This window comes from Podarcis tiliguerta, assembly GCF_965153285.1.
Source record: "Podarcis tiliguerta genome assembly, chromosome: 13".
NCBI lineage: Eukaryota > Metazoa > Chordata > Lepidosauria > Squamata > Lacertidae > Podarcis > Podarcis tiliguerta.
The window spans coordinates 9528948-9554586 of NC_139546.1; the positions used below are offsets into that span (position 1 = coordinate 9528948).

Genomic DNA, 25639 nt, shown 5'->3' on the forward strand with positions numbered 1-25639 from the left:
CTGTCAGTTCCATATAGTCGATGACTTTCATCTGCCATTCTTCCAGTGTGGGTAGCTCCTGTAAGTCCTATATCTTTTGGTTGTCCCACCCACGCACCTGGCCTGGACCTATAGGCTTTAAACTTTTGTTTAGAAGTTATGTTAAAATGGATGCCACTTTTATATAGTTGCTGCTTTTCGTGCCTTTTAATGCATTAGTAATCTTTATGGCATTTTATAATATTCTATTGGACGCCAACGTGACAATGCATTTGAAGAACAGGGAATAAATCGATAAAATCCTGAAAACTGGGGCATGGGAAGAGGGTGACCTGAAAGTGGGGGAATATTGACATCGGTCCCTTGTCATGGTCAGAGCGGTGGTGTTATGTACTGAGTTGAATGGGATCTAAAAGGCAGCAGTCTGATTGGTCCTAGAACAATAGGATTCAGAATGCAGCAGTCTGATTGGTCCACAGGAGCCACCCAATCCAGCTCCAGGTGGAAGGGAATCCACAACCTGATTGGCTTACAGGAGAATCCCGGAATTAGCCAATCATGTGGGGCCCATGGTGTAAATAATGTATATAAGACAGACATTCTGGGGGAACTCCATTCCTCCTGTCACTATGAGCTGAGTAAAGAGCATGAAGTCCATTCTCGACTCCGAGTATATCTCAGGTTCACTGCCTGCCTCTTCCATGTGGGAGAGATTGCATGCAGTGGAGATCCTTGGCATGAAATCCTTGGAGATCCTTTCTGCTTTGAACTAGTAGGATTGACAGTCTAAAGATGCAGTGAAGTTGCTGCTAGGTCAGATGGCTTTAAAAAGAGGCATGCAGACATGGTGGTGGGTTGCGGTGAGGTGGGCGGTCCTAGCAAGAGCTGTTAGATGGCCCTAACTGAAATAGAGCCCCCAACTTCAGGGGCACTCTACTTCTGAATACCAGATGGGGGCACCATTTTCTGGTTCACCTCAGGTGGCAGAATGTCTTGGGCCAGTCCTGCCTTGCACCTTACATAGAGAGTGGGGGAGGCGGGTGGCGCTGTGGGTAAAACCTCAGTGCCTAGGGCTTGCCGATCGCATGGTCGGCGGGTCGAATCCCCGCGGTGGGGTGAGCTCCCGTCTTTCGGTCCCAGCTCCTGCCCACCTAGCAGTTCGAAAGCACCCCTAAGTGCAAGTAGATAAATAGGTATCGCTTTATAGCGGGAAGGTAAACGGCGTTCCCGTGTGCTGCGCTGGTGCTGGCTCGCCAGAGCAGCTTTGTCACGCTGGCCACGTAACCCAGAAGTGTCTCCGGACAGCGCTGGCCCCCGGCCTCTTAAGTGAGATGGGCGCACAACCCTAGAGTTGGACACAACTGGCCCGTACGGGCAGGGGTACCTTTACCTTTACCTTTTACATAGAGAGTAGTGCAAAACTTCGCTGTCCAGGCAGCATCTCTCAAACAGCCTCTGCTATACAGGGCCTAAAACTTACGTAGCTGAAAAATATGTTTGCTAGACTGAACCACATGAAAAATATTTTACAGACAGGGCACATGAGTGTCCCAGCCACAGCAATGAAACAGGGAACCCCCTCATATTCCATTCTGCTTAAGTCTTCTTTTAATACTGGAATAGCAAAGAAACAGGTAGTAACAATTCAGTCCCTTAGAAGGGAAACAGAAAGTAACAGATTGTTCAGAGATACTGGAACCCCAAATATTTAAGTGCAGGTCCTCCTATCTAATGCCTATATATTTTTAAAAAAATAATATTTATTAGAAGTTTAAAAGTTACAGAAAAAAGCAGAAAAAAGGAAGAAGAAAAAAGAAAAAGAAAAAAGAGTCAATACAGAAAAAGAGAGCAAAAAACAATGCATCAAAACACAAACAAAAACAAAAACAATTAAAAACACATCCAATATTAATCCTTATCTTTCATTAACTTATTTCCTCGACCTCCTCACACCTCCCTTTTTTGTATTCCAGTTATTAACTAAATCAGCAAATCCTTTCCCTCTTTCACTGCTTTCTGTCATTTAATTATCTTAATTTATTTTAACTTTATCTTACCATCAAAACCTTAAAATTTAATTATACTTAAACTCCTTCTGTCTAATGCCTATAACAACACCTCTGTCCTCTTTTTCTTCAGAGAAGGGGCAAGTTTGAGTACCATATGGTAGTACTACCATGCACCAGTTTGTCCCATAGTGTTCTAAACATATAATAACCCTCACGGTTCAGTTACATGCCTTTGTGTATAACCTGTATTTAGGCCCCCAATTTCAGTGATTTTGCTGAGATTTAAGGTAAACATCCTTAGGATTGCAGCCATGCGCTTCACCTTTTTTGTCCATCCGGATGGATTAAATATTTTGCTTTATGGATTTCCCAGATTCAGGCTAGGTATAGCTTTGCATGTCACAGAATTACCCCAGAATCAGATCTATCTGGTGGCTTCTTTATATTTGTGGGGCTTAAATTCAAATAGCACAACCAAGTTTTATAAGAACAGCAAATCAGAGAGTAAGCAGGTGGCGCAAACTTCTGTTTTTCCCCTGCTTCAATGCTTTTCTGCATCACAGTGACTCCTGTGTAGGTAACAAGTGCATTTGTAATTGGGGAAAAGACAGTATCAGAAAGAAAATGTTGAGGAGATAGGAAAGCTCCATGAACGGTAAGTATAAGACAAACTTAACGCTTTGTTACATAAAGAGAGCGGACCATATCCTTAAAATGACCATATAGTCTATCAATCAGTTGCTTCAAGGAGATTCCTTAGTTCTGCTACTTTTTCTTCCATTTGCTGAAGGTTACAGCGCCGCTGTCTTTTGCTGGACTGAAATTTGTTCACTTGACAATGCAAACGCTTTAGTATTGCTTCATATCTTTTATTCTGCACCTGTTAACAATAAGAATAAACACAGCTGAGAAATGCTTGAGCACAACAGACATACAGCAAACAGATATAAGGTCACAAAGGTTTTTTAGGATGCAGTTCTCTCCCACAGTGGGTTTTGTTTCTGAGTTGACATGTATGGGATTAAATACTGCCCCTTCCATCATCCCTGACCATTGGTCATTCTGACTGTGTAGAGAGAAAGACCATGAGGCCAGAAGAGAGAGAGAGCGGGTATTGTCAGCATATTGCTAGCAGACTACTCCAAAACTTCACACCAAAGTGGGCAAGGCAGACTCCTGTTGGACTTCACAGAGATGATAATAATAATAATAATAATAATAATAATAATAATAATAATAATAATAATAATAATTTATTATTTGTACCCCACCCATCTGGCTGGGTTTCCCCAGCCACTCTGGGCGGCTTAAAAATACACTAAAAGGTCACATATTAAAAACTTCCCTGAACAGGGCTGCCTTCAGATGTCTTCTGAATGTCAGGTAGTTGTTTATTGCTTTGACATCTGATGGGAGGGCGTTCCACAGGGTGGGCGCCACTACCGAGAAGGCCCTCTGCCTGGTTCCCTGTAACTTGGCCTTTCGCAGTGAGGGAACCGCCAGAAGGCCCTCGGCGCTGGACCTCAGTGTCCGGGCAGAACGATGGGGGTGGAGACGCTCCTTCATATCTTGAGATACCTACCACAACTTTTTGGAGCTTCATTAAAATTTCTTTGCATGCAGTTATTAAACCCTCATTTGCATTGCTCATGTTATCTATTATTATTATTTCCTGCCCTTCCCCAGAAGGTCTCAGAGCAGGTTACAGCAATACAGTGGTACCTCGGGTTAAGAACTTTATTTGTTCTGGAGGTCCATTCTTAACCCGAAACTGTTCTTAACTTGAAGCACCACTTTAGCTAATGGGGCCTCCTGCTGCCACTGCGCCACCGGAGCACAATTTCTGTTCTCATCCTGAAGCAAAGTTCTTAACCCAAGGTACTATTTCTGGGTTAGCAGAGTCTGTAACCTGAAGCATATGTAACCTGAAGTGTATGTAACCCGAGGTACCACTGTATAACCAGTGTGGAGAGGACCCACACACAATGTTTGTTTGACTCACCAATGTACCGTTTTAGGAATCAATATGTTGTAGTCATTTGCGCAAAGATCATTTAGCTCCTCTATGTGCTGGTTTATAGTACACAGTGAAACAGACGACACAACCACCAGGGTCTATGTTGAGAGTCAATAAGACCCAAATATTCACAATACTGGTACCCAACATTTGATTCTGTAACATAGCAATATTTTTCCAGCTCATCATGCGCTACTGATACAAATCGTCAAGCAAGTGGTTCATGTGATAAATAATAAATAACAATAAACAGAATATCATAACTATTCCACATTGCAATAAAGTAAAATACCAGCTTTTGTTGTTCTGTGTTTGTGGAATGGAGGTGGGAGAGAACCCCAGCAATACTGATTTGTTTTTATTCATATTCCTAGACTACTGGGATTTTTCAAAAATGTATAAGTTTTAGAATTAAGAGTTCTTTTTCTAGAAGACATGAACCACAACACAGCTGGTGACATATTCTATTCTATTGACTTTGCTTGTGTGGTCAAGACATCGATTCCATAAAACATATTTTGTTGCACTGTGCAAAATATGAGCAAGCCAGGGCTGAACTGATACTACCCTTGCTGGTACTTTTCCCAGGAAAATCAGAGGCTAACTAATGTCAGGTTCCTATTGGAAGACCGGACAAATGCTAGAACATTAGCAGTGGCAAAGTTTTTATCAGTGGTTGCAAGAACAAATGATCCCTATATTCTGAACAAAATGCTTGTTTAACCTGGAGGTAGGCTGTATGAATTGTGTATTGATTTGTAATTATTTGTTGGGTCTCTGGACCGTAATAAAGATTGATGATGATCTATTGACTGAAAATCACCTGAATTTCTTTTTGAAGCCTTGCATGCACATTTCTTTCATCTCTAAGTGCATTTTCCTTTCCATTGATCGCTTCTTTCAACGCATTAATTTCAGCTTCCAAATATGCGATTTCATCCTACAGATAGATAAAAGAATATGAAAATATTTTTATGTTCACAGATCTTTTTGAAATTTAAATGACAGTTGGGATTGTTTCAAGATTCAGTGCTAGAAGTTTTAAGTAAATGCCAAAATGGAATCTAAATAGTAATTGGCAAATGAACAACAACAAAAGGAGAAATGAAAAACAAAATAAACATAGAATGGGTAGGATACATGATCCTCACATGATCTCCCGATATCAACTGGCTCTTAAAAGTAATATCCAAATTTGTTGAATACCCAAATTTCATCCGAAACAGAACTTGTAATAAGTGTTGGAAATGTAAAGAAAAAGAAGGAACATTTTATCATACGTGGTGGGATTGTAAGAAGGTGAAGGGCTTCTGGGAAATGATATATAATGAGATGAAAAAGATGTTGAAATATACGTTTGTTAAGAAACCAGAGGCTTTTCTTCTAGGAATAGTAGGAAATGAAATAAATAGAATGGACTGTACACTTTTCCAATATGCAGTAACAGCAGCGGGAATATTATTAGCCCAAAAATGGAAACAGGAACAACTGCCGACGCTCGAAGAATGGAGAATGAAACTGATGGAGTATGCTGAACTGGACAAACTAACAGGAAAGATCAGATATATACGAGATCAAAAGTTCATTGAAGACTGGGGAAAATTTTCAGACTATCTGAAATGTGTATGTGATGAGCAAATAACGCTAGTGGGATTTCAAGAAGTTCTGTAAATGATAGAGGACTATTGTATTGATGAAAACTAAGTGTGTGAAGGTTTATAAAATGCAATATAAAATTAGGAAATGCGTATTTAAAAATTTGAATAATGGATGATTGTCAGAGAGGTTGAAGGAAGTCTAAAAGAGAAAATATGTGATAAATTTAGATTGGATACTACAAATGTATGTTGGAAAATTTAATAAAAACTTTTTTAAAAAAGAAAAAGAAACAGAACTTTGGCTTTTCAAGCATGCAATACTGTGCTTAGCAACTAATGTGGTTTTCCGTGTCCAAGCATGTTGATTCTTAGACCCAAATTGGACCGCCCAATATTTTCTCTTTGTTTTAAAGCAGTTATGGGATGCTCCTGATCTCATAAACTAAGCAGCTCTGAGGGGCATTTAATCCTAATTCATTTCCTGATCGAAATGACACCCAAAGCTGCTACTACAGAAAGTGTCATCAGATTGCAGCAACAGGACATTATAAGTAAGTACAGTTACTACTTCTCACAGCTGAAGCCTTGGGTATTGTTGCTATTCCTGATTTCTTCATGGACTTGGACGTGTCTGTGATACCCATGTAGGACATGTATATTGAAATTAGTTAAGCAGTTTTAATTTTTGCTTTAGATATGCTCTGTATAGTTCATACTTTGTTCCTACTGTGTATTCTACATTGCTAAGTCAAAAGGTTGCCAGCCACCAGTTGGCTATTTACACGTGTTGTGGCTTTGGGCTACTTCTACAACACCTGTAATGGTTCTAGGGATTGCTCGTGCGTAAGTTGCCTTTACTCCTGGCTAGGTTGCATGGTTGAACCCTTGCTGTCAGGACAGCCTCAAGTTCCGTGGCTGCCTCAGTCGCTGGCAGAATCCATCAGTGGGCGTTTCTTAAACCGCTTCCAACATAAAAGCTGTTTGACGCCCAGTCTCCTCCCCCGTTGCCTGCGCGAAAGTTTTCTGCGCAAGGTGGGTGTGGGCAAAGGAGCACTTGCCCCCTCTCCGCTGGTCTCCTGCGAAGAGTCCTGGAGCCACCTCTCCGATTCCTCCATCTCCTCCCCTTTCCCACTGGTGTTACGCTGATTACCTTCCCCAGCGGATGGGCTATCCCTCCTTCTACTAGGACCCTCTCCACCATCGTCTGGGAGCCTCCTCTCCGCCTCCCGCTCCGATGGCAGTTCCCTGACAACACCCAAACACATACACTGACATACACAGAGAAGTGTCCAGGGCAGCTGTCTACTAGCTCCACCTGCTATGCCGGCTGAGACCCTACCTGCCTGTGCACTGTCTCGCCAGAATGGTACACTCTTGGACTACTGCAATGCGCTCTACGTGGGGCTACCTTTGAAGGTGAGCCAGAAACTACAACGAATCCAGAATGCGGTAGCTGGACTGGTGACTGGGAGCTGCCACCAGGACCATATAATTCCAGTCCTGAAAGACCTACGCTGGCTCCCAGTACGTTTCTGAGCACAATTCTAAGTGTTGGTGCTGACCTTTAAAGCCCTAAATGGCCTCAGCCCAGTATACCAGAAGGAATGTCTCCACCTCCATCCTCCAGCCTCCCAGGGCTTTCTGGTGGCTCCCTCACTGTGTAAAGTTACAGGGGATGAGGCAGAGGGCCTTCTCAGTAGTAGCACCCACCCAGTGGAATGCCCTCCCCCCAGATGTCAAGGAGAATTGTTGCAAACACATCTGGTCACAAATGTAGACAATGGTGAGTAACAGCACCTATCTCCTTGTGAACAAAGTATTAGGCTAGGTCCCAGTCAGATACATAAAGAAAACACAATTTTACATAGAAGATAAGGTGAGAAAGCCAATTAATTGGACCTGAGATTGGTTAATAGTATTTACCGGTACTTCTGGATTCTGAAGAACAGACATTAATTCCTCCTTGTTTGTAATCATCTCTTTGACCGCAGCTTTTTTCTTAGTGAGCTCAGTCATGAGTGGCAATTTGTTTTCTGCCTCCACAAAGTGGTCTCTATGAGCAGCCATTTTTGCATAGTAGGCACTGTTTCTTTGAAGCATCAGTTTATACTCTTCTTGCAGTGTTTCCGTATCAAATGCAAGCTTGAGATTCTCAGCATACAAGGCTGTGATCTGAACCTCCAGATTTTCACAGTGATCTTTTGTCCTTATTATGGCTTCATCTTGATGATACATTTGCCTTTCTGTTGCCTTTCTGTCTGCCATAACAAGTTTCATTTGTGCCTCAAGATCCTGAAGCTGAGTCTATGGGAAAATATAGTAATATACACTGAAAAGCTAATACTTTAGGTGGATAGCATTAAATTATTTATACAATGGTGTAATTGCTTGAGGTTTAGTTAACTAGTTATTTTCATTTATTTAAAAGAAAAAAAATTGTGAAAGCATTATAATTAGTAGTATAAAAATTTATAGCACTGTAAAAAAGTACATATGACTCTGCTTTATCTCGAAATTTGGCTTTCTAATTTATTAAATTGTAAAGAATAATTTTATTGTTTTGCTGTTGGCCTTTCCTGATTAAAATGATCTGTGATGTCACAATACCCAATCAACATGAATAGTTCTGTACATTCAAGGGAAGTTTGGAATTGTCTTTCTCAAACAGCATCTGCCTCCCCTCCCCTACCACATGACAGACTTCTAGGTAGCCTAAATGACTCTAGAACAGCAAGGAAGGTCATTTATTCCAGTCCTTGGCTGAGAAGCTACAAAATGTGTGCGCACACATGCCGATAGGAGAAAAAACTATCTTCACCTGCCCACACTTGTTCGAATTGACTTTTATACTGCAGATCATCTAATTGTTATTATTTTAATAAATAAAAACTTTCCACCAATTTGCTGCATTTCAAGTCTTCTTCTGGGGTGCTGGGGCAAGGAGACTGCAGGAAATCATATGACTTTTTCCACCTGTCTTTAGGGCAGAAGATATAGGACATATTCTTGTGCCTAAACTAATGTATAGTGGTACCTCGGGTTACATACGCTTCAGGTTACAGATGCTTCAGGTTACAGACTCCGCTAACCCAGAAACAGTACCTCAGGTTAAGAACTTTGCTTCAGGATGAGAACAGAAATTTTGCTCCGGTGGCGCAGCAGCGGGAGGCCTCTTTAGCTAAAGTGGTGCTTCAGGTTAAGAACAATTTCAGGTTAAGAACGGACCTCCGGAACGAATTAAGTACTTACCCCGAGGTACCACTGTACGCAGAAAGAAAGAGTCCAAGGAACTGGGGCAAATAGTGTTGACAAGAGATGAGGTTCCAGGCCTTAATGGCAAGATAAAACTGACAGGTTGGTGGGTCCAAGTAGCATCCACCCAATAATTCTTAAAGAACTCGAATGTGAAATTGCTGCTCTTCTAAGAAAAAAGTACAGTGGTGCCTCGCAAGACGAAAAGAATCCGTTCCGTGAGTCTCTTCGTCTAGCGGTTTTTTCGTATTGCGAAGCAAGCCCATTAGCGGATTAGCGCTATTAGCGGCTATTAGCGGCTATTAAAGGCTTAAGGGATTAGCGGATTAGCTGCTAAAAGGCTATTAGCAGCTTAGTGCCTTAGAAAAAGGGGGTGGGGAGCGAGAAAAAAACCCCAGGAATCGCAAGACATTTTCGTCTTGCGAAGCAAGCCCATAGAGAAATTCGTCCTGCGAAGCACCTCCAAAATGGAAAACCCTTTCGTCTAGCGGGTTTTCCGTCTTGCGAGGCATTCGTCTTGTGGGGCACCACTGTATGTAACTGTATGTCCCTAAAATCATCCTCCATACGGTACAGACAACTGGAAAGAGGTAAATGCTGTAGTGCTATATAGCCTTGGCAGAGCCGTCTTTCCCATAGGGTTTAGTGGTGCGTCGCGCCAGGGCGCAGGCCTCTCAGGGGCGCCCCAGCAAATGGGGGAGCTACGCGGCTTTGCCGTTGGCCTCCCGATTCCTTGCATGCCTGCCAGCTGCGCCCCGCCAACCATAAGGCTGGCAGACATGCAGCTTTCCTCCCAAGCCTCTGTGGGGATCGCTCTTCTCCTGGGGAGGCTTCGGAGGGAAGCTGCGCTCTCCTTCCGTGGAGGCTTGGGAGGGGCGCAACTTCACTCCCAAGCCTCTGCGGGGATTGCTCTCCTACAGCGGCATGGGGGAGAGTCCCCCCCAGTGGCGTCGCGTGGGGGGTGCAGGGGGGGCCGGCCGCACCGGGCGCAACATCTGGGGGTTAGGGTTAGGGGGCGCAAATCCACAGGTTAGGGGGCGCAAATTACTTGCCTTGCCCCGGGTGCTGACAACCCACGCTACGCCACTGGTCCCCTCCCCCCCAAGATGGCTGACAGTGCGCAGCCACAGCCACCTCAACACTATCTGTGGTAATTTGGGGGTACTGGGTGGCTATCTGTACCCCGGCGTTGCATCTGCTAAAGACGTCCCTGAGCCTTGGGCCTTGCATGCTTCCTAAGGGCATCTGCTTGGCCACTTTGAGAACAGGATGCTGGCCTGATCCAGGAAGCTCTTCTTACAAGCTTACATTCATTCCATATTTATGGTTGGGTTTGACTCAACCAGATCAAAGTGTGTTTGGTCATACAGAACTACAGTGGTACCTCTGGTTACGTACTTAATTCATTCCGAATTGTCCGTTCTTAACCTGAAGCACCACTTTAGCTAATGGGGCCTCCCGCTGCTGCCGCGCCGCCAGAGCATGATTTTTGTTCTCATCCTGAAGCAAAGTTCTTAACCCGAGGTACTATTTCTGTAATTTCAATTGGATGAGTCCTAAAAACTGCCCTCTTGGACAATTCTTGACTAAGCCATATATTTGAACTGAAACTGAGCAGAGATTCAGGATGGCATTTCCTTTTGTGCAAGTGTTATTTTCTAAAAGTCATACAGTATTAGGTAAAGGGACCCCTGACCATTAGGTCCAGTCAGGACCGACTCTGGGGTTGCGGCACTCATCTCGCTTTATTGGCCGAGGGAGCCGGCGTACAGCTTCTGGGTCATGTGGCCAGCATGACTAAGCCGCTTCTGGCGAACCAGAGCAGCGCACGGAAACGCCGTTTACCTTCCCTCCGGATCGGTACCTATTTATCTACTTGCACTGGCGGGCTTTCGAACTGCTAGGTTGGCAGGAGCTGGGACCGAGCAACGGGAGCTCACCCCGTCACAGGGATTCGAACCACCGACCTTCTGATCGGTAAGTCCTAGGCTCTGTGGTTTAACCCACAGTGCCACCCACGTCCCAAAAGTCATATTACCTGCAACCTAATAAGGACAGCCTTGTTGCTTTCTATTTCAGAGGCTTGGGCATGTTGTTGTTCTGCTATTTGCTGCACAGCTTCATCTAACAACGATGAACTTGGATTAGCCATGCCTAATAGAAGAAGAAAAGACAGAAAGAGTTGGAGAGAAGCAGCTTTGGAAACTACATCTAACATAAAAAGGTAAAGGACCCCTGACAGTTAAGTCCAGTCGCAAACAACTCTGGGGTTGCGGCGCTCATCTCGCTTTACTGGCCGAGGGAGCCGACGTTTGTCCGCAGACAGTTTTTCCGGGTCATGTGGCCAACATGACTAAGCCGGTGAAACCAGAGCAGCGCACGGAAACGCCGTTTACCTTCCCGCCGGAGCAGTACCTATTTATCTACTTGCACTGGTATGCTTTCGAACTGTTAGGTTGGCAGGAGCTGGTGCTGAGCATTGGGAGCTCACCCTGTCGCAGGGATTCGAACCACCGACCTTCCGACCAGCAAGCCCTAGGCTCAGTGGTTTACACCACAGCGCCACCCGCGTCCCTACATGTAACACAAGTCCTGCTATTTGAAGAGCTGCTTTGAAAGTTGAGTTCATACAAGTAGGGTCCTGTGAATAAATGTTAAATATTCACATATTTTAGTATGATATGGAAAGTATGTTCTCTTGTATCCAAAAAGCAACTTGCCCAACTCATCTTTCTCTTTCTGTCCGCCTACCTGTAGCCCTACACTCTGAAAACCCTCTCCAGAAGAAATCCCTTTGCAGAGGGAAGATGCTAAAGCATGTCTGTATATTCACTATACATTGCGCACATTTTCCCCTTCAGAGAATTCTGGGTGTTATGTACTGAAGTTCTCACCCTGGGCCAGCAGGGGGATACTGTGGATAGTTTTCACTCAGGTCCGCATATGCAAATAAGGAATTGAAAGTGATGTTCAGTGATTGGATAGTTATAGAAAGTTATTACTGTTGCTTTGTAGTTGAGCTCTATATAAGCAGGCTGGCTGAACCCTTCAGTTCAGTTCTGTTCTGGCCTGTGAATAAACAAGAGCTGTTTGAAGAATCGCTGTGTCGTCTGATATGTTCACCCACAACTTAACACTGGGCACTGTAGTTTGTTAAGGTTTGCTGATAATTGTAACTCTTTGAGGGGTAAACTACAGAGCCCAGAATTCTTTGAGGCAGAGAAATGAGCTTCAAACAAGTTTTAAAGTTATTGTGCATATGCACACAAAGATGGGTTTGGCAAGTTGCCTTTTCCTTGAAGAAACCTTAGGAACACATTATTTTTCTTGAAAATATTGGCTTGGATCCCAAAGTGCACATTTCTATAAAGTGCACATTTTTAGAGGCTCCTTTGATTGCTTATCCCGTCCTCCATTTTGTTCTGAAACTTTCCAGGATCATCTCTATCAAATAAATTGCATTATTATTTTGCCATTGTTTTGTCTTTAAAATGTTAATTTCATAATTTTATATTATCAAGCTAGCTATAATAGCAAATATAATGATAGAAGGACATGCAATGATGAGGGCACTGAGAGATTCAAAATAATGAATGCAAATAGAAATTACTTTTCAACATTAAATAGATTTTCAATGCCTTTCCAAGACTATTTGAACCAGACCTTAGCTGAGATAATTCACAATCTGTATGACAACAAAAGTATTATGTGAGTGAGTTTCCTTCAGTTTCTGTGTGTAAACTGAAAAATAGTCATCAAAAACTGACAGACTGAGGGGAGGAAAAAAGAATTTATTCCACAAACACTTCCTCAAGTCAGGTCTTGAGGAGACCGGACAGGAAAAAACGGTGGCAAAACCACAGAAAAGAGTTGACTCAGTTAATGACATGGGTTTAGAAATAAAACCGCATGCCATTTATTTCAGAGGCAAAAGAGGTTCAGCCAATGCAGTGTCAAAAAACCTGACAATTTTATCTGTCTTTCGGTGACCACGTTATACATGTTTACTCTTATCCTCGTAAAATGAAGCCGTCGATAAATGTCAAGAGCAGCCAATTGAGGCCTGTGGCAGTTTAAATTTAATCACAAAACCTCGTATTTTTCCCAATGTGGCCTCTTTTCCTCCCCCTTTTCTTGGGCCTATAGGCTCAGTTAATATCTTTTCTTTTTTTCAAAATTTTGGCTCAGTTAATATCTTAACATGTTCCTCTTCCACCCCAAATTCAGCAAAAATCAGTAATATGTCGCCACGGCTGTTCAAAAGATGCCGCTTCAAATGGGCCCAGGTGGGTCCGTTTCAACAGATTAACAGCTCGCCTTTTCAGCGATCAGTTAAAATGGTGTTTTTACCTCAGGCTGTTACTTAGTGGCTTGCTTATTTATTTATTTGTTTGTTTGTTTGTTTGTTTTACTGAATTTATATACCACCCTAGACCAGGAGGTCTCAGGGTGCTTCAACAGAATATAAAACCACAAAATATGTAATCAAAATAAAAAAACCAACCCAATAACCTCCCACTCCCCGCAAGAATGTTTTAGGGAGCAGGCTAGCAGGCAGGGTCCATGACTTACATCATAGTAGCCTACACAACACAAAACTATGTATGTATGTTTTATTTTTTAGTTTTTTATCTTATATTTTGGAAATGTACATCCAGTTGGTTTTTTTCCCTTTAATTTTTTTGGGGGGGCCCCAAGAGAGTGGGACGCTAAGCTATAGCTTGTTTAGCTTATATGTAAAATCCTGCACTGGAACAACAAACCAACAAGCCCTGCTGAATTAATTTCCGCGTTTGCTGGGGAAGCCCAGCCAGATGGGCGGGGTATATTATTATTATTATTATTATTATTACTGTATTATTATTATTATTATTATTAGTGCAGCTCCTCGAGGAGCCGCTGGGGAAGCCCAGCCAGATGGGCGGGGTATATTATTATTATTGTATTATTATTATTATTATTATTATTATTATTATTATTATTATTATCGCAGCTCCTCGAGGAGCCGCTGGGGAAGCCCAGCCAGATGGGCGGGGTATATTATTATTATTATTATTATTATTATTATTATTATTATTATTATTATTATTATTATTATTATTATTATTATTATTGGCGCAGCTCCTCGAGCCGCCGCTGGGGGCGCTCTCCGACCGGGACGCCCCACTGGGAAGGAGAGGGGCCGACCCTCCTTCTCCAGCTGAGCGCCCGGGGGCGCCAGCATTTGCAGAGCAGTTGTTCCAGGCTTCAAAAACGAAAGGGGTGTTTTTTCCCGGTTTTTTTTTGTGTGTGTGTGTGTGTGTGTTTTGCCCGAATGGCAGAAGGTTCCCGAGGCTCCCTCCTGCCCGCAGCAGCGCCCGAAGTCCCGGGATGCTTTTGCAGCGCTCTTCCCGGCGGGCTGCGGGCTGCAGCTCTGCCTTCCTCTCCGGGGAGAAGCGGGGATCCTGGCCCGCTCTGCTCGCCGCCCTTTTGGGAAGCGAAGTCCTGCTCTTCTGGTCCAGCCGCTTGGCGGAAATTAATTGGGTTAGCGCCTCCCTACGCAAACTTTGGAATTCCCCCGGGCCTTTGCAATCTGGCATTTTCAGGAAGTGGCGTTTGCATTCTCACGTTATACCAAGCGAAGAGGACGCAGCGCGGATATTTCTGGGAAGTGCAAACTGTTTTCTCCCGATCAGTAAGTAAATGCATCAGTTTCCTATGGGGGGGGGGGCGTTTAATGGCTTTATTTATATACTCTTTTCAATTCTAAGTTCCCTTGAACGTGACATTGATACCGAAATCCTAGTTGTGTTTAAGATTGCAGCCATGCATCCTATCTTGTTCTTTTTTTAATATATTTTTATTGAACGATTTTAACAAACAGATTATCGATCAACCTAACCATTTACATCCCCCCCTTTTTTTCTCCCTCCCCACCCCCAGGACTTCCCTCAATTCCCCTCCCTGATTTCATTGCACATATTATCCTCTGCATATTATAAAATTGTACATATCGTTGCCTTATCTATCATACAGTCAACTGATAACTTTGTGGGTGTTTCTTCAAAACCTGCCAAGGAGTCCAAATCGTGTTGTTGTCTTTTTAGATAATTTGTAAAAAGGTCCCATCCTTCCTTGAAGTCATGGTTGTCCTTATTACGCAGTTTGTATGTCAACTTAGCCAATTCCGCATAGCTCATCAATTTTTCTTGCCAGCCACTGTTCTTTCGTTGGGATTGCCTCATTCTTCCATCCTTGCGCTAAGAAGACTCTTGCCGCTGTTGTAGCATACATAAATAGATTCCCCCCCCCATTTTTAAAATTGATTTTCCATATTTATTATTATTCTATATTTATAAACAAACAAACAGACAAACATAAATCTTAAATGTAATAATTCCACTTTTCTTTACATTGTTGGATGACCTCGACTCCCGCAAGCCGAGTTTCAATGTATAACATTGTAACAGTTTTCCAAAACTATTTTCACATATAATTTACTTAGTCAATTAACATCTTTCTTTTCATTTTTACTTTAGACATATTATTCTATAGCATCACATATTTAAATCCTAGGCCTATCTGGTACTTGCAAGTATTTCTGTTTACATTATCTTAGCATATTTAGCTAAATAGTCTTAAAATTTCTTCCATTCTCCTCCTCCTTCTGGTCACAGACTCTTCCGGTCAGGTTGGCTAGCTCCCAAAAGTCCATCAACTTCATCTGCCATTCCTCCACTGTTGGCACTTCTTGTGTTTTCCAATTTTTAGCCAGCAAGATTCTTTTTGTTTTGTTTTGTTTTTGTTTTGGCAGGTCTTGTCCGCAACTATGCATCCTATCTGTGCTCCCCGCACCCCAATGGTTATTTCCAGTGGGAGCAGGATCTCATAATGCATATACGATGGCAGCCCTAGTAGACTTCACGTTCGGATCCTAAACATAATTTCTTAAAAGTTAGATTCTGTTCAAGTTAGGTCTGCTTCAGCTTTTTGAATTTTTCTCTTCCTTTCCGCAGTAGAAAAGGGTGCTTATCCTAGCAGATATGCACACAGCTTGATCTATCCCTGCAAGTAAGCCCCGCTGAAATTAATGGGATTTACTCCCAGGTAAGCAGCAGGCATACTATTCAGCCTTTGAGTTTTTCATTTTATTCTTTATTTACAAAAAAATAATAATGTACTGGTTGATTGTAACAAAACCTCTCAGAGGTTTACAGGAAATTTTAAAATTACCAATAAAAACAGTTAAAACCTAGTAATTAAAAACATTTTAAAGACAAAATCTGCCATAAACTAAAAATAGATTGAAATGCTTCAACATCCACATGTCTGGATAAGGTTGCCTAAACAAAAGGATTTCATCACAAACCTCTGCATTAACAATATCTGTTCCTTTTATTAAGCTTCGTAAGAGAGTCCTTCAGTGTAGCTGAAGGATCTGATTCAGACTTTTCCCTTCTAAAGTCCTTGGTGGGTCTTGAAATATGATAAAACTTTGCTCTGCACTCAGTGACAGGCTGCTGCTGTTTTCTGTGTCATCGGATTGTGAATCCCTTTCTGGATTGTTCATTTTATCCGCTTGATCTGCCAGAATAAAGGATAATTCTCTTTGATAGTGCATTCTCTTACTCTTTTCCCTCCACCAGCCAGCCGATCACCCCACGTTTTACATCATCAAGTGTTGTCCATAGAATATGGCAAAGGCAGTCTTGATTGATTTGTGCATCTTTGGACCCAGGTCGTGGAATAACTGGACCCAGGCATCGGTGATCAGAACATTAGAAACTCTGGGGGAGAACTATCCTGTTTACCTTATGTGTTGCCAAACCTTTGGAAGTGAAGGGAATTGTGGAGATGTATTTCATACAGCAATACGAGGCTTTCACGGTCCAGGGAAACAACTTGAGGTTGTGTGTGCCAAAAATACAGTTGCTGTCTTATACACCATTAAACAAAAACTCGATGAAAAAGACATCGACACTGTTAAAGTCATCGTGCCGGCGCAAAGAAAACCGTTAATGAGAGAGTACATGAATCAACTTTTTACTAGTGTTTACCAGTTTGAGTTTAAAGATTTTCAGATGAACTGTGAAGAAAACAACCTCAGAAAATCTGCAGAACTGCAAGGTGAATTAATGCCACTTACAGACCAAGACAGAGAGAAGATCCAAACTGAGATAACGATATTTTTGAAGAGCCTTCCTAGTCTGAAAGGGGAACTTACCATTCTCAAATCTTCGTTGATCCCAGGTAACAAAAAATATGTGCAAAAATCATATTATTAGTACTGCAGTCCTTTTCTTTTTTTCCAAATGTCCATTTTTATTGTTCAGTACCTGGTATGATCCTGGTTGTGCTTGGGGGGGGGGGGGGAACAGACTTCTGAATGTTAGGCTCCACCAAAAAAAGCAAGCATGTCTACTTAGTTGAAGCATTCAATAAAAAATAATCGTTTGGTTCTTAAATGCACATTCATTAGAAAAACAGCTTTTGTTCATATTCATGGCTGTACATGAACTTCAATCTATCCTCAACCACCAGGACTTTCTGCAGCAAGAAAAGTCAGATTGCCCCAGTAATCGTACATTTTGCCTACTATTCTTAGCAATAGTTAGGATTTTTGCAGAATTTTCTGTGTTTGGGCAAAAACTGCTATCAATAGAGATAAAATGCAACAGGAGGCACTAAGTTCTGAGTATAAAAAGCGGGTGGCAAAGGTCATGACAAGAACCCTGATTCAAAATCTTGCATTTTCTTTAGACTTCAATAGAGTAAAATATTTCTGGACAAAATAATGGAGAGTAATGTGTGAATTTTGAGCTGGAGGGATTTTTTGCTGGAATTTTTACTGGCAGGTTGAAGTTACAGTGGTACCTCGGGTTACATACACTTCAGGTTACATACGCTTCATGTTACAGACTTCGCTAACCCAGAAATATTGCGTCAGGTTAAGAACTTTGCTTCAGGATGAGAATAGAAATTGTGCTCCGGCGGCACGGCAGCAGCAGGAGGCCCCATTAGCTAAAGTGGTGCTTCAGGTTAAGAACAGTTTCAGGTTAAGTATGGACCTCCGGAACAAATTAAGTACTTAACCCGAGGTACCACTGTATCTGTAACTGGTTTTAAACCAGATTGTGTATTAGAGAGATGGGAATAGATTTGGAGACTTAAGATCTGCTGCAGGTTTGGGTTCAGTGAATCCCAGGAGGTTCCCAGTCAGCCTATGCTTGCTTAATTCCCTCCTCCTCAGCTCATCCAGAGTTATGCCAGCCTATCTCCCCCATCCCAGCTTTATGCCAAATTCTTGCTCCCCTGAAGCATATTTTGGGTGATATTAGGCCTGCATAACCATGATCCCCCCCATTGCTCTTTTCAATAGATCCTATCTTCCTCCATGGATTCACTACAAGAACGGGTGGCATCTCCTATATACCGACGTTGAGCTCTTTCAATCTCTTCAGTAGTTCCAAAAGACGTGACCCACCCGTTGTGGTTAAGGAAAACCTTCGCAGGCTAGCTGCTGCTGCTGGATTCAACCCTGATGCATATCATAGGGTAAAGGTAAGGCAAAGGAAACTGGGGGAGGACTTTTAAGGGGGAAATACTCAGTATGACTTCTTCTGTGTATGCTTTTCTTAAAGGCACAGGGTCACAACAACCCATGACACGGCTTTTTAAGATCTCCACCAAGAGCCTCAAACATCTGATTTAATCCTTTTTCGGAAATAGGCCTTTCTTTGTGGACAAGTATTGTCCAAGAGGTAATCAGTGTTCCTCCTGGACCTGACAGAGGCCTTTGCTGCTTTGAATTCGGATATGTTGTGTTTTTTTTAAGCTTTCAGTTTTAGGTTTGTTTTTGCTGAACGTAATTGTCTTAAATAGATGCTACGAGCGATCTTGAGCAGTTGTGGAAAGATGAGAAGTATTTTAAATAAACAAATGGCCGCGAAGTTAAGCCATCAGCAGGATCGGTAGTCAAATGTATTACTTCATCATGCATTGCTTATACTCAGACCAAAAGACTCTGCAATACAGTACAGTACTCCCAAATTTTTGTCAGGATAATACTTGCTAGGGCTGAGCCTTCAAATCTGCTTACATGTTGCAGTGCTAAACACATTGGCAATGAAATGTATTTTTAACAAATTCTATACAGAAAAACCCCCAATAATGAGCCCACCTACTCCCACCATCTGGAACTAAGGACTTAGGTTTTCAGATCAAAGGAAATGACTTCAGGTCTGGTTTTCACTTCTACTCCTTTTTTTTTCTTTCTTGTTGAAAACAGCATCTTCAGGTATTCCAGTTGCTGATTGCGGTCCTACCTTGTCTTTTATCCCCCCCTTTATATTCTCATATATTCTCAGCGGTGGAACCAGCTTCATGAGTCGCGGTTATAAGCCGATTTATTCCAAAACCAACTAAGAGCTTGTTTTTGAACAAAGATCTCTGCTTGGAATGTAGTGAGAAGCAGAGATGCTTGAAAGTGAAACAAAACTCAGCCGTTCTCCCAGCACTGAGGCTCATCCACATGGAGACTGATCCTGTGCACAAGATTTATGTTGTCTGCTTCATGTTGCATTTGTGATGTTCTAGTATGTCACTGTTATTTATTGTTTGTAAGCCGCTTTGTGATTCATGCGAATGAAAAGCAGCCAAGAAATTATATTATTGTGTTTGAGTTTCACTGAGTTGTTGAGTCATGTGAATAGTCCTAGGATTCAGCCTAAATGTCACCCTGTTTCAGGGCTTATGCCAGTTTAAGACCAGTCAAGCTCAGCTCAGCTGTCTCTGTTCTGGCTAAGCCAGGCTGAGGAAGATACTCCAGGCATAGGCAAACTTGGCCCTCCAGATGTTTTGGGACTACAATTCCCATCATCCCTGACCACTGGTCCTGTTAGCTAGGGATGATGGGAGTTGTAGTCCAAAAAAACTGCTGGAGGGCTGAGTTTGCCTGTGCCCGCTCCAGATTGTCTCCCGCTGAGCTGAGGATAAGGGAGTTCAGCCTGTGTAGTCCGGCTGCTCCAGGAACCTCCTGGCTCAGCTAGCAATCCAATGGACCCTAACCTTCTCATCCCAGTGGATCTTGCTATAGGATTGCCCATTTGGTAATAGAAATGCTTTTAGTATGTGAAGGTAGCAATTGTGAGTCACAATAATAGGAAAAGGTACAACCTGGCTTCAGTGGGGCAGAACTAACCACCTATTATTATTATTATTATTATTATTACTATTAATAATAATAATTTATTTATACCCCATCCTTATATAAAAGATTGATTAAAATGCGACTTAAAAACAGCATAGAATACAACATAAAATGCAGCATCAATATCAATAAAATTCTAAAATTCAGGGGTCATTTTTTTGGGGGGGGGGAACCCCAATCAGAATGTATTTGGGGAAAATATGTGCGGAAGATGCCCCCCTGTTGCTGATGGCTAGTGTGCCCTGGTGCCCCTGCAGAACAGTAAGAAGGAAACAGATCCTGGAACAGATTTTTCTTTACTTTCTTCCTGCTCCTGGTGGTCCACCCCTTAGAGTTCTAAATGAGTGATGGGAAGCAGTCTCTCTTCAGGGTGGAGCATTTATCCCTGCAGTATGCAACTTAGTGGGTCATCACAGCCCCTCAAATACATGCCATTCATAGCATTTGTATGAGAATCAAAGAATTGCAGAGTTGGAAGGGACACTGGAGGGTCATCTAGTCCAACCCCCTGCATTGCTGGAATCTTTTGCCCAACATTGGGCTCGAACCCACAACCCTGAGATTAAGCGTCTCATGCTCTACCAGCTGAACTATCCCAGGTATTTGACGCTATTGACAGTAACCCAAATGTAATCATGGTAATAACATTGATAAAGCGGAATGGTTCTTTAGACTTCTCATGAAACGGAAAAAAACCGATAATGCCCCAGACTGCTTCTTGCCTGGTAAGGATTTCTTCTTCTGCCTCCTCTTTAACAAAGCCTTTAAAAGATCTGAGAACTCATCATCCTGTCTCAGTGACAGCAGTCTTTGTGTTGAAATGCCCTTCTGCCTAGGATGCCACTGAGCAGAACTAAATGGGTTTAGAAAATAAATGGCCGGCTGCCCCTGAAAGGGTTAATTTATTGATTAAAATCGAAAGCGGAGAAGCTAAGCAAATCTCCTCAGGGAAGGAATTTCAAAGTATTGACACCACTTTCCCCCCTTATGAACTCCCACCATACCTGAGATGGTGGTGGTTCAACACAGAAGGACTTCCGAAGAATAGACAGTAAGCAGTCCTTGAAATATCCCGGCTGCAGACCATTCGAGGCTTCGAAAGTCAATTGTGTCACTTTGACTTGAGCAATATTGCTAGGCAGAAGTGTTGCCTCAGGAAATACAGGAGCAAAAGAGCACTCCTAACTTCAGTTTTTCAGATTGCCTTGCCTTCTCTTGGTGTTAACAGGTCAACCACGCCAGTGATGTTTGGGTCATGGGAAAGGCCGAGCCGGATAACTATGATGGGATAGTAACTAACCAGAAAGGTGTTACACTCGCTGCCCCAGGAGCAGACTGCATCCCTGTGCTTTTCGCTGATCCTGTCAAGAAAGCATGTGGTGCTGCTCATTCAGGTAACATAATTCCTTTTTTTGCTTTGCAAAGGTCAAGAAACGCACTGGACAACCGTCATTCCTTTTATGCATTTCTCTGTTTCTACTCTGGCCCTGCCTTGGGTGTGCCTTCTTGCTCTTAATTTTCCCTTCAGTCCCCACCACATCCTTCATTCCATATAACGCTTCATTCCATATAAACCACAGAGCCTAGTTTAACGCTTCATTCCATATAACCACAGAGCCTAGGACTTGCCGATCAGAAGGTCAGCAGTTAGAATCCCCGCGATGGGGTGAGCTCCCGTTGCTCAGTCCCTGCTCGTGCCAACCTAGCAGTTCGAAAGCATGAAGTGCAAGTAGATAAATAGGTACCACTCCAGTGGGAAGGTAAACGGCATTTCCGTGCACTGCTCTGGTTCGCCAGAAGCAGCTTAGCCATGCTGGCCACATGACCCAGAAGCTGTACGCCGGCTCCCTCAGCCAATAAAGCGAGATGAGCGCCGCAACCCCAGAGTCGGCCACGACTGGACCTAATGGTCAGGGGTCCCTTTATCTTTACTTTTATGGCTACCCTTGAGTCGGTACCTTTTTGTTTTCAGTTCACTGTTTAATCCTCAATCTCTATTTATAGCATAACGTTTATAATGGTATTTTCTAATGGACTGATGCAGCCAAAGATAAGACCCTTTGACTTTTCTGGGATTTAAAAATTATTTATCACTGGATTGTGTCACATATTTAACCAGTTCAACTGAAGAATCAAAATTCAGTGGTACCCCGCAAGACAAATGCCTCGCAAGACGGAAAACCCGATAGACTAAAGGGTTTTCCGTTTTTCAATGCGCTTCGCAGGACGAATTTCCCTATGGGCTTGCTTTGCAAGACGAAAATGTCTTGCGAGTCTTGAGATTTTTTTTTGCTCCCCACCCCCTTTTTCTAAGCCGCTAAACCGCTAATAGCCTTTTAGCAGCTAATCCGCTAATCCCTTAAGCCTTTAATAGCCGCTAATAGCCGCTAAACCGCTAATAGCGCTAAGCCGCTAATAGGGTTGCTTCGCAAGACGAAAAAAAGCTAGACGAAGAGACTCGCAGAACGAATTAATTTCGTCTTGCGAGGCATCACTGTATAATTATTTTATTGCTTGAATTTATATTTCACCCTTTCTCCCGAAGGAGGCCAGAATGACATGGGATGTGGGTCTATTCTTGGCAGTTTCCCGTAGATATGACACAGCTGAGGCGCAACTGGGAACACTGTGTGAATAAAAACCACTGACTTAAAAGTTCCAAAACTTACCTGCTTCTTTAGAAGTTTGTCAGCAATGCAGACCATAGTGGCTAGCTTTCTTATTCTATTGATTGCTGCTAGTTTCTGGCTTCCTCACATGTAAATGTGGCAGACACACTTAAAGAACAAATACTGTTGCTTCCATCATGCCTAATTGGACCCATCAACCCATACTTCCATGCCCTATTTTGCATGCTTACACCTATTTAAAAGTTCACATACGTTGAATGCAACTTTTGTAGATTGGGTTTTCTTTTGCTTTTCAATTTTAAAAGCTGCAAGATTTCCTTTTCTTTCCTTGCTTCTAAGGTTGGCAAGGCACGTTGTTAGGAGTATCGATGGCTGTCATTAACGCGATGGTAACTGAATACGGTTGCGACGTGAAGGATATCCTTGTGGTCCTGGGGCCGTCGGTTGGGCCCTGTTGCTTTAAACTGCCTCGGGAATCGGCAAAAAGGTTTCGTAGGATTGATCCGAAGTGTGTAAGACTTTATGAATCATCAACCCCGTATGTTGACATCAGAAGAGCAACACGGTGAGCTTGGTTCTGCTTATTCTTAATTGGGAGAGTTCTTGGTGTTTGGCACATCACAAATGTGGGGCTGTGAAAAATTCACTCTGTGTGTTTTGCTCCCTTTTGGTTAATTGATCCCATTACAGAAGAAGAAAAAGAGGGTAGGGCTTTACGTCTCCCTCCCAATCCCTTTCCCTGCAGAAGCAGCCTTCCACTTTCATTTCACTGGGCTGAATCAGGCTCCACAGGTTTAATCAGATGTGCATCCAAGGGCCAATTCTGACTACCTGCACCCAGTTTACCTTACGGCCCTCTAAGGAGGCCTTTCCCATCCACTGCCCTGTTTTCCAAAGGGCGTTGTTGGTAGCGATGGCCTTGGATATCCATGCCAATGAGCCATTGATAGTACAGTGGTACCTCGGGTTACAAAGGGACGCGGGTGGCGCTGTGGGTTAAAGCCTCAGCGCCTAGGGCTTGCCGATCGAGAGGTCGGCGGTTCGAATCCCAGCGGCGGGGTGCGCTCCCGTTGCTCGGTCCCAGCGCCTGCCAACCTAGCAGTTCGAAAGCACTCCCGGGTGCAAGTAGATAAATAGGGACCGCTTACTAGCGGGAAGGTAAACGGCGTTTCCGTGTGCGGCTCTGGCTCGCCAGAGCAGCGATGTCACGCTGGCCACGTGACCCGGAAGTGTCTGCGGACAGCGCTGGCCCCTGGCCTCTTTGAGTGAGATGGGCACACAACCCTAGAGTCTGTCAAGACTGGCCCGTACAGGCAGGGGTACCTTTACCTTTACCTTTTTACCTCGGGTTACAGACGCTTCAGGCTACAGACTTCACTAACCCAGAAACAGTACCTCGGATTAAGAACTTTGCTTCAGGATGAGAACAGAAATCGTGCTCTGGCAGCATGGCAGCAGCAGGAGGCCCCATTAGCTAAAGTGGTACCTCAGGTTAAGAACAGTTTCAGGTTAAGAACAGACCTCCAGAAGGAATTAAGTTTTTAACCCGAGGTACCACTGTATGTCCACCGCTTAGGAGTCCCAACGAAAGCAGAGCAGAAGGGGTGCTGCTGCTGCCACTATGGAGCTTGTGGCAGAGCTTAGGTTCTTAACTCTCCCTTTAGCATCATAGGATTGTAGAGCTGGGAGGGACCACAAGGATAATCCAGCCCCCCTGCAATGCAGGAATCTTTCAGCCAAAGTGGGGCTCGAACCCACAATCCTGAGGTTAAGAGTCAGGCTCTACTGACTGAGCCAGGATTGGTGGTCCGCATTTAATCTTGGCTGTGAGGAGCATTGCACCCCTTTGCCACATTTGGGGGTGTTTTTGGAAGAAGCCAGAGCCCCCCCCCCACTATGTAATCTCCCATATTACATGTTTAAGGTTACATGTTATCTTATGATCCCCGGTTATAAATCAGAGCTTCCCAATTTTAAACACACTGTAGGCGGAAGAAGGTTTTGGGGCTTAGTGACATATGAAAAGATTTTAACCCTAAGATATTGGAAGTAATATCTTGTGTATACCGTATTTTTTGCTCTATAAGACTCACTTTTTCCCTCGTAAAAAGTAAGGGGAAATGTGTGTGCGTCTTATGGAGCGAATGCAGGCTGCACAGCTATCACAGAAGCCAGAACAGCAAGAGGGATTGCTGCTTTCACTGCGCAGCGATCCCTCTTGCTGTTCTGGCTTCTGAGATTCAGAATATTTTTTTTCTTGTTTTCCTCCTCCAAAAACTAGGTGCGTCTTGTGGTCTGGTGCGTCTTATAGAGCGAAAAATACGGTACATAATAACTACCCTCTAATAACTGTCCATTTAATAACCCATCATCCATTTTTTTTCTTTATTAGTATTCTTCTAGAAACTGGAGGGGTTCTGCCTCAGAACATCCAGGATGACTCTGTAACAGACCAGAACCAAAATGTAACTGTCTGTACATCATGTTGCCCTGATAAATTCTATTCTCATGTCCGTGATGGTGAGAACTTTGGAACACAGATTGGCTTCATATCAATTAGAGACTGAGGGTTTATCTTCATATTTATGCAATAATCTGGTAGAAACTGTTGGGGCAAATTGATTATATTTACTGATACTGAGTACTTCCTGTCGTCAGCTATAGTTCCAAGCTGTCTATATAATATAGTTACTTAGAAAAGGAGTCCTATTTATTTTGATTGGATTTAATTCCATCTAAGTGTGCTTAATCTTACACTACTAGTACAAAACATTGCAAATATCAGGGATATGTAAGTGTTTATAGTGTTGTATTTTTGCTTTAATGAACTTGTTTCTATGTTGCACACTACTTGGAGATTAAAAAAAAATAAAGTTTACAAATGCTTTTAAATATATTTAAATAAATAGATATGTGGCCTAAATGATACAGAAAACTCTTTTGGCTTTTAGTGTTTAGGTAAAGTT

At 42.9% G+C, this 25639-nt stretch overlaps 2 protein-coding genes and 1 long non-coding RNA gene across 11 annotated transcripts; 1 reads left to right on the forward strand and 2 right to left on the reverse strand.

The window, feature by feature from the left end:
* Positions 1–2413: 2413 nt before the first annotated feature.
* On the reverse strand, positions 2414–14560 carry CCDC122 (coiled-coil domain containing 122; the record flags this gene model as incomplete). 8 transcript variants are annotated; one of them, XM_083407984.1, is made up of 5 exons in its annotated part: positions 2414–2868; positions 4829–4945; positions 7527–7907; positions 10894–11009; positions 14463–14560. In XM_083407984.1, 4 exons carry the CDS (start codon positions 11005–11007, stop codon positions 2719–2721), a joined length of 762 nt encoding a protein of 253 aa, XP_083264110.1. In that variant the 3' UTR covers positions 2414–2718. The 8 variants fall into 8 exon arrangements, with proteins under 8 accessions (XP_083264110.1, XP_083264114.1, XP_083264111.1 ...); XM_083407988.1 differs by lacking the exon at positions 14463–14560 and adding an exon at positions 13206–13311; XM_083407985.1 differs by lacking the exon at positions 14463–14560 and adding an exon at positions 13057–13173.
* LACC1 (laccase domain containing 1) lies at positions 14236–25608 on the forward strand. Of its 2 annotated transcripts, none has more exons than XM_083407873.1 (6): positions 14236–14529; positions 16481–17084; positions 18214–18395; positions 21272–21437; positions 23013–23238; positions 25066–25608. In XM_083407873.1, exons 2-6 carry the CDS (start codon positions 16529–16531, stop codon positions 25238–25240), a joined length of 1305 nt encoding a protein of 434 aa, XP_083263999.1. In that variant the 5' UTR covers positions 14236–14529; positions 16481–16528; the 3' UTR covers positions 25241–25608. The 2 variants fall into 2 exon arrangements, with proteins under 2 accessions (XP_083263999.1, XP_083264000.1); XM_083407874.1 differs by lacking the exon at positions 14236–14529 and adding an exon at positions 15839–15941.
* On the reverse strand, positions 21290–23061 carry LOC310661693. Its single transcript, XR_014504071.1, has 3 exons — positions 22926–23061; positions 22713–22795; positions 21290–21404 (listed from the first exon to the last, which is right to left on the reverse strand). It is a non-coding gene; the product is annotated as an uncharacterized lncRNA (long non-coding RNA).
* Positions 25609–25639: the final 31 nt, after the last annotated feature.

Bases quoted from the DNA above. Each gene is read 5' to 3' on its own strand.
- LACC1 (XM_083407873.1), top strand. From the start codon at position 16,529: ATGGCAAAGGCAGTCTTGATTGATTTGTGCATCTTTGGACCCAGGTCG. The intron at 18,396-21,271 runs GTAAGGCAAAGG...TGGTGTTAACAG, and splicing joins ATGCATATCATAGGGTAAAG to GTCAACCACGCCAGTGATGT. The intron at 23,239-25,065 runs GTGAGCTTGGTT...TTTCTTTATTAG, and splicing joins GACATCAGAAGAGCAACACG to TATTCTTCTAGAAACTGGAG.